This window comes from Symphodus melops (genome assembly GCF_947650265.1).
Source record: "Symphodus melops genome assembly, chromosome: 7".
Lineage (NCBI taxonomy): Eukaryota > Metazoa > Chordata > Actinopteri > Labriformes > Labridae > Symphodus > Symphodus melops.
This window is the reverse complement of record NC_136697.1, coordinates 18,540,841-18,554,497: the sequence shown is the minus strand read 5'-3', so window position 1 is coordinate 18,554,497 and position 13,657 is coordinate 18,540,841. Positions and strand designations below refer to the sequence as shown.

The 13,657-nt window shown below is 42.1% G+C and overlaps 2 protein-coding genes across 2 annotated transcripts; one reads left to right on the top strand and one right to left on the bottom strand.

Moving 5' to 3' along the window:
* Nucleotides 1–1,398: 1,398 nt before the first annotated feature.
* On the top strand, nt 1,399–5,444 carry LOC306826711 (alanine aminotransferase 1). The gene is made up of 11 exons (XM_079348194.1): nt 1,399–1,832; nt 1,915–2,004; nt 2,403–2,511; nt 3,197–3,330; nt 3,428–3,671; nt 3,768–3,847; nt 3,929–4,065; nt 4,200–4,374; nt 4,471–4,626; nt 4,751–4,863; nt 5,305–5,444. Exons 1-11 carry the CDS (start codon nt 1,728–1,730, stop codon nt 5,393–5,395), a joined length of 1,434 nt encoding a protein of 477 aa, XP_079204320.1. The 5' UTR covers nt 1,399–1,727; the 3' UTR covers nt 5,396–5,444.
* A 33-nt stretch (nt 5,445–5,477) lies between these two features.
* Nucleotides 5,478–13,099, bottom strand: dhx30 (DEAH (Asp-Glu-Ala-His) box helicase 30). Its single transcript, XM_079348184.1, has 19 exons — nt 12,882–13,099; nt 12,541–12,677; nt 12,319–12,429; nt 11,968–12,237; nt 11,726–11,875; nt 11,479–11,631; nt 10,794–11,255; nt 10,145–10,528; nt 9,972–10,050; nt 9,757–9,861; nt 9,484–9,659; nt 9,161–9,367; nt 8,993–9,074; nt 8,683–8,876; nt 8,407–8,566; nt 7,886–8,043; nt 7,509–7,609; nt 7,285–7,424; nt 5,478–6,359 (listed from the first exon to the last, which is right to left on the bottom strand). The coding sequence occupies exons 1-19, from the start codon at nt 13,045–13,047 to the stop codon at nt 6,100–6,102; spliced, it is 3,495 nt and encodes a 1,164-aa protein (XP_079204310.1). The 5' UTR covers nt 13,048–13,099; the 3' UTR covers nt 5,478–6,099.
* Nucleotides 13,100–13,657: the final 558 nt, after the last annotated feature.

The window sequence follows — 13,657 nt, the reverse complement described above, 5'->3', positions numbered from 1 at the left end:
AAAGTCTGTGTGTGTGTTTGTGCGTGTGTAAGTGTGTGTCACCTGTCAATGCACATCCCTCTCTGTTGACTGCTAAAATGCAATGTTTAAGAGATGCTTCTGGTGTTATATCTAATGTATTAGTCAAGTGTGTTATGGATATTTATCATAACATTGCTTATGTGGTGTAGGCTATGGGCTACACTGTAAAAAGAGATACACATTAACTACTCAATAAAATTGAGGCAGACATTATTATTAATTACATCTAACCTTGTTAAAAGTTGAGTTAATATAACTCAAATCAGTTGCTAAAGAATAACCTGTTTAAATTGAGTAGATTCAAATAAAGCACACAAACAAATTAACCAAACTGAAACAAAAATATTAAGTAGATGCCACGGTAAAGAGCTGGCAGCAAAGACGCCACAAATATACCAAGCATTTGTCTTGATCTGGATAAAAAATGTCAACCAGTTGAGGGATGATCGTGGCAATAATGACGATACCCGTCTATTTGTTTTTTTTGGGGCGACCTTCGTTGAACCCGCCTGCCTCCCACACCCACAATGGAGGGCTGGCAGGGAGGTCTAAGGTCAAGGTGACTGTAAAGAACTTTTATGTTACTTCAACTCATCAGTTTACAATAGATACACTATAGATAAAAGGATCAAACAAGGATATAGATAAAATAACTACATTCAGCATTTTAAAGATTGATAATATCAGTGCAACTAAGAATACAACTTCATTATTCTGTAGACTACACACAACTGTCTAAAATATGCTTTAATGTGATATACAAAATAAGCAATACAAACTTATAAACGATTGAAATAAAGTTAGTGTTATTTGTAAGGGCAATGTCAACATGAATGCTGCTACTGTCAAATTGAAACAACAACAACAAACAACACAAACAAACTGTAAGGTGACCCAAAGATTCCAGCTCAAAAGGTTTTGAGTAGTAAACAGACATCACAGACATCATCTTTGGTAAAGTAACACATGCATTAAGTGTATTGTGGTAATGTATCAGCTTATTAATAGGACTATAAAAAATCTTTTGCACAAATTCAAGGGCTGGAGTGATATCAGCTGTTGTCTTTTACAACAGAGTTAGAATGAACCTTGTTGAATTTCTGTAAAAATGGATGTGCTTATCTTTTTAAAAAAAAAAAAAAAAAGATCAGCAGAGTGTGAGCAACTCCTGTGCTGTTCTGGTGTCCTTCATGCACCATAAACATCAGAGACAAACCCTCCATAGTCCAGCAGAATGAACATTATGTGCCAGTCTTGTATGAGCTGTAACTGATTACTAACCATTTTGATGACACATTGCAAAGCTTAGGCCTACATTTCTCGACAAGAACCATGTTGTTTTTTTTTATATAAAGTGTAACCCACATAATCTTGTGTTAGAGAACTACAAGTACAAACAGATGAGATATTAAAATTGTCTCTTTTCGACTTGCTTAGTTACCTATTTGTACTTAATATCTTTGTCTCTGTATTTGAATAAGTTATACAGCATGTTGATCAGGGTCCAGCAGAAGGTTAATATGTGATGAAGAAGTCAATTTTTATTCCGATGCTGCTTTGGAAGTACCACAAGTCAACACCAGTGACAGACTGCATCTTTAACAAGCAATCCTTAATGTTCATGCAAAAGACACAGCAGAGGACACATCGCGGTGCTTAGATCAACTCAACGCAGCTGCTGGTCAGAAAGATTTGAAGTTGGAGAGATGTTAGTCCTGCAGGAGATTTGTCAGAATGTAAAGAACATAAAGCCATTAGAGTATGAAATCCTGGCCAAACGACTTAGCCTGATCAAGGAAGAGCTCAGACAGGTAAAGAAAGAACACGTAGAGATGGTTTTCCTTATTGTGTTGTGATTTCTGATTTCTATGCTTTAAATTCACGTGTCCACAGGGAGTGAAAAAGCCATTCCAAGAGGTGATAAATGTCTCCATGGGCGACCTGCACACGAACGGTCTGAAGCCTTTGACGTTTGTCCGACAGGTTATAACTTTTATATTCCTATTTTGAGTTGTTTAGCTGCATATTAATTGCCGTAAAAGAAAGATAACGGCTGGTTTTAACATCATTAATTTGTTCTTTGATTGACAATCAAACAGCTTATCCTTCTGTAATTGTTTATTCATGTAATTTCCATGTTTGTTTGTTTGTCCTCTTCTCCTTTTCCTGAGTTATGTATGAGCTTTAGTGTTTCAATGTCTTCACACTTCCATGTGTTTATATAAGGAACCAGTGCTGTTTGATCAAAGCTGTAAAAACACTCCATAATATCTCTTATTATTATAATTAGTATTATCTTTGGCCTTCAAAGACAAATTCATTTTTGGGCTGTTTTGATATTTGATATTATATAAAAATCTTCCTCTCATCTTATTTTGCAGACCCTCGCAGCGTGTCTTTACCCTCAGCTTGTTAACAGCAGCAGACTGCCAGTGGACGTCAGGCAGAGGGCTCAGAGGCTGCTCGCTGAATGTGTTGGGGGAAGTGTAGGTAAGGGCTGTTTCAGATACTTTTATCGATCAGGCCAGGTGTTTAGATATCTTTTTCCAAATTTTCTTCTATAAAATAATTATAAGATGAATTGTGTATGAAGTGCTCAGTGTAAACAAGATTCTTAGTCTACTGCAAAGCTTGTTGTTGAGGCTTTCATGTCCATTGAATGTTATATTTAACTCTCATAAAACTCAGTGAACACTTAATGTTATTTCTATGAATGAACCACTTAAGTATGAATGACATAGTTTGTGTTTCTTTAACTCTTTTGAAGTTTGAAGTTTTAGACAGTTTAAGTTAACTGAATGATAAATCACTGTAGATATTTGTCGAGCAATAAGGCCATGTTCGACTTTTCCAGATTCCTATGTAAGAGTTTGAGGTTTTTTACACGTTTACATTCTTACATTAAAGAGTTTTGGATTGCTAATCACACCAAATTAGCTATTTTAACATGTAGTATTTTATTTATTTATTTGCACTGTAAGAAAAAAAACCCCATATTAAACAAAATAGACAATATTCAGTGCAGGAATAGTCAAAAAACTTGACAAGGTTATTTGAAGCCTCCATCAAAATAATGTTGTATCACCAAATTAAAAAAAAACAACAAAAAGTAATTAAAAGGCAGAAAAATATGTACATAAATGGATGAGTGTGTGATATGTGTTTTGTTTTTCAGGTTCTTATACACCTACAGCAGGTATACCAGAAGTTGTCCAGAGAATCTCTGAATTCATAACAAGAAGAGATGGTGGGGTCCCATCTTCCCCTGACAACATCTACATCAGCCCCGGATCACAGTGGTGCCTCATGGTGACAGTCACTAATCTCCATGAATATTCTCTCTCTCTCTCTCTCTTTAAGATCATTAACGAGTTGACCCAATCGCTTCCTAAATTATTTTCCGTAGAACATTCTGAAGGTGCTGGTAAACAGCGAGAGCTCACCCAGAACCGGTGTGCTCACTCCAGTGCCGAGCCACGGCACAACCACTTCCTCAATTGTGGGTCTGGGCGGAGTCATCGTTCCCTACCACCTGACTGAGAAGAATGGCTGGCAGCTGCATGTGGAGGAGCTGCAACGTGCTCTGGACTCTGCAAAGGGACTCTGTAACCCTGTAGCTCTGTATATCATCAACCCTGGAAACCCCTCAGGTAAACAAAAAAAAGAAAACAACATTCAAAGAAAACACCAGAAGGAATCAAACTGTTGATCATAAATGATGTTTCATGTTGTTTTCATGTCAACAGGTCAGATTCAAAGCAGAAAATCTATGCAGGAGGTAATACGCTTTGTGTGGGAGAAGAGACTCGTTCTCCTGGCTGATGAGGTAGATGTTTAAAAGCACAACAAGAAAGATACCAAATCTGTGCAGAAGAGGCTTGGATTTACAGTATGTTCTCCTCTGCAGGTCTATCAGGATTTGGTTTACAGTGAAAATAGTGAGTTTATCTCCTACAAGAGGGTTCTGGCCGAGATGGGTCCTCCTCTTGCAGACGCTGTGGAGCTGGCCTCCTTCTACTCAGCATCCAAAAGCTTCTACGGAGAGTAGGTTTTAACGACTATCAAAGTCATACCTGAACGTTTAAGACATAAATCTGAAGGAGAAAACAGATTTCAGGTGTAAAGTTAAGTGCTCACCACACCATCAAAATGTTCACACTCTGTTTTCCTTACACCAGGTGTGGTCTGCGTGGTGGCTATGTGGAGCTGGTAAATCTGGATCCTGCTGTTATGAAATACATCCACACTCTCTTCTCCACAGGCAGCTGCGCTCCTGTGTTGGGTCAGATGGCACTGGATCTGATGGTGAACCCTCCCCAACCAGGAGATCCCTCATACCCCCTTTATGATATGGTGGGACAGATGTGACATTTAAAAAAAAAAAAAAGAAGACATTTAACACCCAAGTTTGATCACATTTACCTGAGAATTCAACGCTGTTTTCTGCAGGAGACAGAGCACATCAGGAAGACGCTGGTTCATCATGCAAAGAGAGTCTCTGAGGTTTTGAACAGCCTGCCGGGTTTCTGCTGCCAGCCTGTGGAGGGGGGAGCATTTGCATTCCCCAGATTATTTCTTCCACCCAAAGCCATCCAGAAAGCAACGGTGACAAAGCTTGTATATGTTTTTTTTTTTTTTAAAGCAGAGCAATATAACTGCTCAGAAATGCCACATATCGGATGTAAACGTCATTGAATATTTCATATCTGGTTATGTTTTTGAATTGTAGGAAATGGGAATGCAGCCAGACACTTTCTACTGTGTGAGGTTGCTGGAGGAGGCTGGTGTGTTAATCCTGCCTGGATGTGAGTTCGGACAAAAGGAGGACTCCTACCACATCAGGTATAACGACATATTAAAATCAAGCACATTGTATTCCTAAGTAAAACTATTAATGTGTTGTTTGATAAAGATGAGGGGAGCATTTTTTTTCCCCCCAGAGTTGCACAAGTAATGTAACTGTGCCCTTTAGAAACAGGAGAAGATATACCTGAATAATCCTGTAAGGGGAAATTCCATTTTAATTAAGGAGTAAGAGGTAGCTCAGTTTGTATGGACTTAGGTTAGGAACTGGAGAGTTGCCAGTTCAAATCCTGGGAGCAGACCAGGTCTGGAAACTCCGAAACTCCCCCACCAGCTGACTCACTGTGGGCACTCCCCTCTCTGATCTGTATGTGTATGTGTGTGTGTGTGTGTACACTATGGTCAACAACAGTGTAAGATTTAATTTGATACATGGAAAATGTTACACTCAAGATGTTTGATCCTTTCTTCTCTCCGTAGATTTTGCATAATGAGCTCTCAAGAAATTTTGGAGGAAGTTCTGAGACGCATATCCTGCTTTCACACACAGTTCATGAGGGACCTTTCTTAAACAAAGGCAGACGGAAGGAAGTATTCTTTTCCTTCTGCATCGAGACCTGCAGTTATTTTATTCATTACAAACAATAAAACCATTTGATCACTTTTCTCATGTTGATATTTATTGCAATAAATAAGACATTTTATTCGGCACAGTCTTTGACCTTTGGCCAATGATCCTCCTCTACTCGTTTGAGTAATATTCAACTTCTGCTTCTCACTAAGCGAGTAACCACGAGAAGCCAGTCCAAAATCCAAACCAAATGGATTTCCACACATCGAGTTCATCATTCATTCCAAAAATAACAAAAGCAGACAACAGTCCACTTTGGATTTCTGCTCTCCTAGGGTCCATTTCAGCAGATAACCTACTTTTCCAAGTTCTTGGGGTATCTAATAGTCAACTAGGTTAAGTGCAGTATAGCAGGCTTCCACTAAGGGGAGCTGTTGTTTAAGTTATTATTTAGATGGGGTATATGGATCACTCTTTTCTGCTCTGCTCTGGAACGTTACTTTAAAATACATTTTGTTGCAGCACAGTGCCATCTCCTGCTGGTCTTCATAAAGAGTGTGAACAGACATAAAGTTGTCGACTGATTCTTGTTATCAGTAGAAGTTACCACAGTATCCTTTCACAGAACCCCCACCTCCTCTTTGGTTCCTCTGTGCCAGCCATCAGATCCAACACATGTAGAAAGTGCTTAATTCATAAGTGCTTTAATCCACTTCACTGTCACTGCTGTGGTTCGACGAGAAATGACTGGATTCTGTGTTGTTGAGCAGCTTGACCAGTAAAGAGATGAGCTGTCCATCTTGAGTGGCGTTGTTGACTGCGTTGCTGGGATGGCTGAGGTTGCGGTATAGCATGGTCTGTATGGATGTGCGTAGCTCCCACAACAGCTCCCATGTTGCAAGAGACAAGTCGCAGCGCATCAGAGAGCGCCCAGGAAGTGACACCTCCACCCGGTCTCCGTTCACTACGATTAAAGAAGAATGCAGAGTTTATGCAGAGAGGAATGTTCGCTTCAAAGCTGAATATCTAAAAAGGGATTATATGTAAGTGACTGGTGCGAACACTTCAGCATCGAGTTCTGCATCATAAGTTTTGAGAAGAATGCTTTTTCATCCCTTAGAGAATTCAATGATATTAGAAACGTTATCAAAGTGGTTTCAGAGGTTCAGACGGTAGATGAGCTGTAAACCGCATTTGAGCCTTACAGAAAAAAGAGACCAAATTACATTTTAAAAAAAGAATACAGTTCATAAAACACGAGGAGTGGAGAGCTTGTCTTCTTGAGCCCGAATCAAATCAAAGGTAAAAGAAGCATGGCCTCAAAAGCCGAGATTAACACAGCTTGTTGTAAACTGAATGATAGTTATAAATCTGAAAACACTGAATATGAGAAACATTAACAGCTACAAAAACCATCTCAATAATCTGCTCTGTTTCGACAGATTTAACACCTATTTTGGTAACTAATGATCGTGACTGGATGATAACTGTTGGAAGGGTTATCATAACCGTTGATGGCCTACAAGGAAAACTGTCCAATCATGTTACAGTGCTAAATACATGACAGATTTGTGAAGCTTTATTTGATAGTGTTTGTCTGTTTAAAGTCAACACATTTCTATTGGGCTTTTATAATCAACAGGCTTCACAACCTTGTCACACATTAATAGGCCATGTTAGGTCAGGTCCACGTGACGGTCTTGCTACCCTTCCAATAAAGCCCACATGGTTTAAAATTCATCTTTAGGTGGACAGATTTAGGGTTCATCTCAGGGTGATTTTGCCCTCTGGTCAGGACAGTCGCAGAAGCATCAAAAATAAATAAATACATTTAAAAAAGGGGCCTTTGTAGTTAATCACCCTTTGATGTGGAGCAGCCCGTGTCCTACCTGTCTCTGTGATGTCACAGTCTGTGAGCAGCAGCAGCGCGAGTGGATGGACAGTCGAAGAGTCTCGGATGAAAACATTCCCGCTGGACTTGACGGCACCGAAGAAGGTCAACCAGCGACTGGGGAACGCCGCCTTTCCTCTAAGACACAGAAGAAGACAATAAGTTCACATATGCACTGTCAATATTGAATAAAAAAAAAAAAATACTTGTACATGTTCAAACCTGTTCACTGAGGAGCGGTGGAGGACTACAGGTCCACTGAAGGTGCGTAAAGAAATGCCGTTAGGGCGGAAGCGTCCTTTGGCCACAACACCTTTCTTCACCTGAGAAGGAAAAAAAATAAAAACGTGCATGATTTTATCATAAGATACATTATCCTGGAACATGACAGCTTTAACAGGGGTCACATTTCAGACAGATTAAAGAAGGTTTTGGATAATCCACCACATCAAGAAGTGCAGAAATCATTGAAATGATATTTGGAACATGGAAACAATTTCAACAAAAAAACCTACACAATATGAGACACTCTTCTCCCAAGTACGACAAAACCTTTGGTAAAAACTAGACTAGATCAGGCTTGAATAAAGTAGATGTACCTGAATGAGGTTTGGATAGAGTCCAGCTAGCAGCACAGCTTTCAGCAGCTCATCCTGGCTGCTGTGCTCGTTGTAGAAAGACGTTTGACGCTGGCAGTCTTGGGAGCGAGACACCAGGCCGGCTTCATGCAGATTCTCACTGAACTGAGAGATGAGACCTGCAGCAGAGCCAACATCAGTTCATTAACAAGTCGTCTTTAAAAATCTCAAAATCACTGAAGAAAATGTCTCAAGCTTTTTGTTGACACTGACGGGTTAAATTCAGATTGATATGGGAAAGCCTGGAGAGACAGAAGAATGATTTCAACAGAAGTGTTCATGGAGATGCTCTGGACTCAAGAGCCTCAGTGATTATTTTTCCACTGTTAAAAAGCTACATAAACTACACATACATATTGACTAAGAGCCACAGATACTGAGATGTGAAGTAAAAGTAATTTTCTTTAGAGAAGCTATTCTGACTTTTTCCAGTCTGAGCAAAGCCCGCGTACAGTGAGTGTCTTTTTGTGCGCCAAACTGACCGTTGATAAATCTCATGCTGAACCAGGACAGAAAGTGTTTGTTCATGTATGCGTCTCTGTCCTCTCGGTTGGCCTCGTACTGAACTTTCCTCCAGCCCATCACGGCTCTGGCGAACACCAAATAGTCGCAGAAGCTGGTGCCGCTCAGAGCCTCTTTCACCTGGACAAACGGAACAAAGACAAAAAAGCGAGTGAAGACTCAATCACATGCTCACTCTCTTTGCGTCTCGTTTTAAAACCGCAGTAGACCTACAGGTCGCTGTTCAAACCTCTCACCTTGCTGACTTGTGCTCTGTTCTGCAGGCTGTTGTGAAAAGGATCTCTGGTCAGACATGCGGCCACAGACAGAATGGGCAGAACACATCTGAACATAGAACTCAGGACCAACACTTTGCCCAGACGAGGGTCACATGACATGCAGGCCACACGCTCTCCTAAAGGCGTCAGTGTTTCCGTCTTGTCCAGAACTCCTAGTGAAGAACGCATTGAAGGCTCAGACGTTATTTCCTCCTCTATTGAATTGAACTGTTAGTACACTTGATGGCTTAAATATAAGCACACAGTCTGTTGTCTGCAGTTCACTCACCGATGTCTTGTAGATTTTGGACAGCCTCTCTCACAGCTCCCCTCTCTGGACTGTCCAGCACTTGGGATAAGAAATCTACAGCCTCCACACAAAAAGAAAAAAAAACATGACTGAATACGTCAAATATGTATGAAACAAGACAGAAAAGCTCTTGGTCTTAGTCAGTACCTTGCAGTTAGGACTGTGGATCTTGGCTTGCACAACTAAACTCTCCAGAGGGGTTCGAAGGATCTCAGGGATGGGGAAGGGAGTCATGGTTTCCAGCTGATTCCTTGGGAAAAGATGGTAGGATTGCCCCGGTTGACATCGCCCTGCTCTCCCTTTTCTTTGGGTAACATTAGAGCGAGAAATCCAGACTGTGTCCAGACAGGAGACCTGCAAAACAAGGAGGTGGAGTGCATGTTTGATTGTTCCCATTTTAAATCCTCAGCATACATCCAGCTTTGTTTTTTTTTGTTTTTGTTTTTTTTCTTAGATCTGCACACACTAACCTTAGTGTGTGGGTCATAACTCTGTTGTTTGTGAGTCCCTGCATCCACCACATGGACGATATCGTCGATGGTGATGGAGGTCTCAGCAACGTTAGTGGTGAGCACGATCTTCCTCTGGCCCACTTGGGGGCGCTGGAACACCGCCTGCTGATCTGACACTGATAGACTAGAATGCACTAAAAGAAACAAGGGAAGTAAAAAAACAAAAACAAACTATAAATACATCAAGGAAAAAAAGAATAGGTCTTTGTGAATCTGTTCGTGCTTTCTTACATGGCAAGATCATGTGTGAGCCAGAGGAAAAGTGAGGCCTGGCCTCCAGTTTCTCCTGGACCGCCCTGATGTCCTGCCATCCAGGGAGGAAACACAACACCGCACCTGAAGCATGATGGGAAACAAATCTTTAAACAAATATGATCCACGGCATAATCTGTAACACCTCTTTACAAGCAGCTCTTAAAGTAAGCAAAGGTGTGAGGAATTGGCACCTGGCTCTCCGTGCTTGTCAATGTGTTCGATCAAATCAGCTACTAAATCTCCGTCCGGTGAAAGCTCCACTCGTCCTCTCTGGAACAAGCGAACGCAGCATGAATGAATCGGGAGACGCAGGTGTTGGAAGATAAATATCTGCATGGCACAAGTCAAAGACTGAAGGTCTCACCTGCTTGTTGTCCTCGTTTATCTGTTGGACCGGCATTGGGCGTCCTAACTCTCTCAGCACGTCCTCCAAGTATCCGTCCTTCACTGGGTGCATAAACCCGGGAACTTTGACGACCGGACAGCCTCCAAAGTACTGCGCCAGCCTGTCTTTGTCCCCTGTGGCGCTCATGAGCACCACTCGTAGGTCAGGGTTCTCCTTCATGCTGGAGCGCAGGAGAGCCAGCAGCAGGTCCGTGTTGATGTCTCTCTCGTGGACCTCGTCGACCACCACGTGGCTGATTCCCTTCAGGGAGGGATTTGACTGCAGCTTCCTCAGGAGGACACCCACGGTGAGGAAGAGCAGGGCTCCTCCGCTGTGCTCTGGTGGACGGCTCTCAAGTCTCACCTGCGTTGATAACAAAATAATTACTAGCTGATAAATCAATTAAAAAAAAACTGTGTCTAAACTGGAGGTCAAAGGCTTTTTGTTGAATCATACATTTGTAAACCAGCTGTGTGTCTACAAGTTGGGCTTCTGTCTCCTCTTCTTATAAAGAATCTGAATCACCCACATGTTTTTAACCCAGTGCAGCACTGGCTTAAACTTTTCCAAAAATAATGACGCCTTGCACATTGGTGACAAAAAGGTAAGCTACCAACGTGCATCTTACCTGATATCCCACAGAGTGTTTTAGAGCTGGTCCCATCTCCTGAGCAACACGATGGGCAACGGACACCGCGCTGATCCGGCGAGGCTGGGTCACCAGGATGTTGCACTTGGCCCCATCGCCGCTTCTCACGCACTCCTCGAGCAGGAAGCGAGGTATCCGAGTCGTTTTCCCACATCCTGTTTCGCCGTCGATCACGACAACCCTGGAGGACTGAACCGTCGACACCACGCGCTGACGATGGGCATCCACGGGGAGCTCCACACTGAGCCTGGGGTTCGCGCTCTCCCAGTCCTCCAGCAGGCGGCTGCTGAGCTGCCGGGCCTCGTGTTCAGACAGGGGCCTGTGCACTCTACCTGTGATAGCGTCGATCAACACATCTTCCTCCTCGTCCTGGTTCACCGACTGCTGTCCTCTCGCCTCTTCCTCCTCCCAAAGCCTTTGTACTTCTGTTGCCACTGGGTACTGCAGACGGTTAAAAAGACATCATCAGCTGACAATACGCTGCATTGTAGAGGTTTCCCTGACATGTACCGATTAAACTTTACCAATGAAAAAAAAAAAACTATCAAAACAGATGTCGTGTTTTTTTTAATGAATATTTAGGCCACCCTGTATTTTTGATGTTGCCCTGGATTTGGTGTTCATTTAATTCCCTGCAGAAAACCCCTTAAAAAGGAACACTGACCTGTGCAAGGTACTCTCTCATCTGTTCCTCCAGGTACTCTGGGACTTCCAGGGAGTGGGGGCGTCTGTCTCGCTCTCCAGCCTCCCTCACCTGCTCTCTGTGGTATTTTGCATGAGTGAGCGGGTTGTTGTCTTTATCCAGCAGCTCTAACTCCTGAAAATAAATAAATAAATAAATCACATCATCAATTTTCACAGCTCCATCATGCAAATAAAAAGCAATACTGGCTTGCAAATGTTCTTCTCACCTTCAGCTTCATGCAGGCCAGAGCTGCAGCGTTCCTTTCTGCTGTCAGTCGATTTTTCGCCGTGGCTGAGAACTTCATCTCCTCAGGCCAGTGCAGGCTCAGTTCACAGCGCTTTAGCTTTCCTCCGGTTGTTTTGAACTGCATCAGCTCCTGTAAGGATATATTATAGAGTAATGACTTCACGAGTCATGATGAGCCAACAGCAATCAGCTTCAACCGTGAAAATGATGGGAGCAACCGACCCGGATTCTGTGGGATGATGTGGCCACTTGGATCACCCTGGTGAGGAGAGATTTCGGTTGAGGGAACAGGCAGAGGGCGTCGGAGATGGCACAGGTGTCTTCTTCAGGAGGAAAACACTGCTTTTCTTTCTCATCCAATTTCCCTTTAGGAATTTGGATCATTTCTGTCCAGTCACATTCTTCATCATAAAGGGTTGATTGTAGCTCCCGTCTCCCCCTGCCAGTGCTCCTCCCGGGTAGCTGATTGTTTGGACCAATCACACCCATTTCCTGTAACGCAAAAAACAGCGTAAAGGGAAAGTCACTTATGAACGGCAGGACAAAATGCAAACTTGAATGTTAAAAACTGACCTTTAGTTTGAGACAAGCAGCAGCTGCTGCAAGTCGTTCTGCATCCGTTTTTTTGGAGGCATGTCCCACCTCTTCAATCTTGCAGGGCCACTGTAGTGTGACAACAGCTTTCTATAAAAGCAAAATAACAAGACAAGGTCAGGGAATGTTTTGCTTTTAATGATCAGCTGTGTTGAGGATTCCTCCATCTCAGTGTGATATATATATTTTTTTTTTTCAGACCTTAACCCCTCCATGTTCAGTGCAGCTGTACTGGATGAGCTGAGAGAGGTCGTTGACCCCCAGTGAACGGGAGATGGTATTGTTCAAGAGACCTTTAGGATCTGGAAACTCCCTCAAAAGGTTCAGACCCTCGTTACCTAAACAGAAAAAAAATACAAAGGTCCGAAAAACAGCAAGCGAAGCTATTTTTTTCATTTCTACTTCAACTTGAGCTCCAACACAAAGCAAGAAGCCAATACACAAACGTGAATGCAAAGTTTGACACGATGATGCCCTTGAGGTTAGGCAATGCTGGAAACTGTCACCTGCTAGCAGAATAGCTAAGAGCCGTATTCACTCACCTCTCTGTTGATACGACGTGTCGTGTTCAGGGACGCCGCGTGCTTTCGTCCTGTACCAACGCGACCCATTACTCCAGTGAGACTTAGTTTGGCCTCCTGTCTGAATACATTTTGTAACATTACACAACGCTCTCAGTCGCACGAGTAAAACACCGGGTAGCGCCATCTTGAAACTACAATTTCTTCTTCTGCGACCTTCTTTCGACGTGTTGAAACAGCGACGTTGAAGTATTGACAGCGACACCTTTTGGCATGAGGTGGCAACTGGAAGAATTGGATAAAACTTATTAAATACAAAACCGTCTAATGCACATTTCTAACATTTAATCATAACATATCCAAAATAAAGGTAAATGACCTTCCTATTATTATGGACAATATTATAGAACATTATTCTAGTTTCACAATTTCGATGCATGGTTTCATTAATTTGTATTTATAAACTTTTTAATCCTTTTTTTTGGCAAATCCCTTAAATTTTAAAATAAAACGGACTGAATGTGAATAAGATCCCCTTTCACATTCAGTCCGTTTTATGTACTCTTTATAAACGGGGTTAATAATTTGCACAGCTCCATCATGCATTAAATGATAATGGATGTTATCATGTTAAGATGGGGTTTTTTTTCTTTAATTAGGGGTGAATAGTCACTACTGGCCTACAACAACCAGTCTTTCAAGTTTAAAGCTCCTGTAAAGAACTAAACCATGTCCTGTTTTAAAAATATTTTTATTTTCAGATGTCAACAGTTGTGGGTCAATATGTCACTGCAATT

What these genes read in the sequence shown, in the direction of transcription:
- LOC306826711 (XM_079348194.1), top strand. Translation starts at nt 1,728, where the DNA reads ATGTTAGTCCTGCAGGAGATTTGTCAGAATGTAAAGAACATAAAGCCA. An exon ending in CTTTGACGTTTGTCCGACAG is followed by an intron (nt 2,005 to 2,402) that starts GTTATAACTTTT and finishes CTTATTTTGCAG; the next exon opens with ACCCTCGCAGCGTGTCTTTA. An exon ending in TCCAAAAGCTTCTACGGAGA is followed by an intron (nt 4,066 to 4,199) that starts GTAGGTTTTAAC and finishes TCCTTACACCAG; the next exon opens with GTGTGGTCTGCGTGGTGGCT.
- dhx30 (XM_079348184.1), bottom strand. Translation starts at nt 13,047, where the DNA reads ATGGCGCTACCCGGTGTTTTACTCGTGCGACTGAGAGCGTTGTGTAAT. An exon ending in TGAGAGAGTACCTTGCACAG is followed by an intron (nt 11,256 to 11,478) that starts GTCAGTGTTCCT and finishes AACCGTCTGCAG; the next exon opens with TACCCAGTGGCAACAGAAGT. An exon ending in CTGTGACATCACAGAGACAG is followed by an intron (nt 6,360 to 7,284) that starts GTAGGACACGGG and finishes CTTTAATCGTAG; the next exon opens with TGAACGGAGACCGGGTGGAG.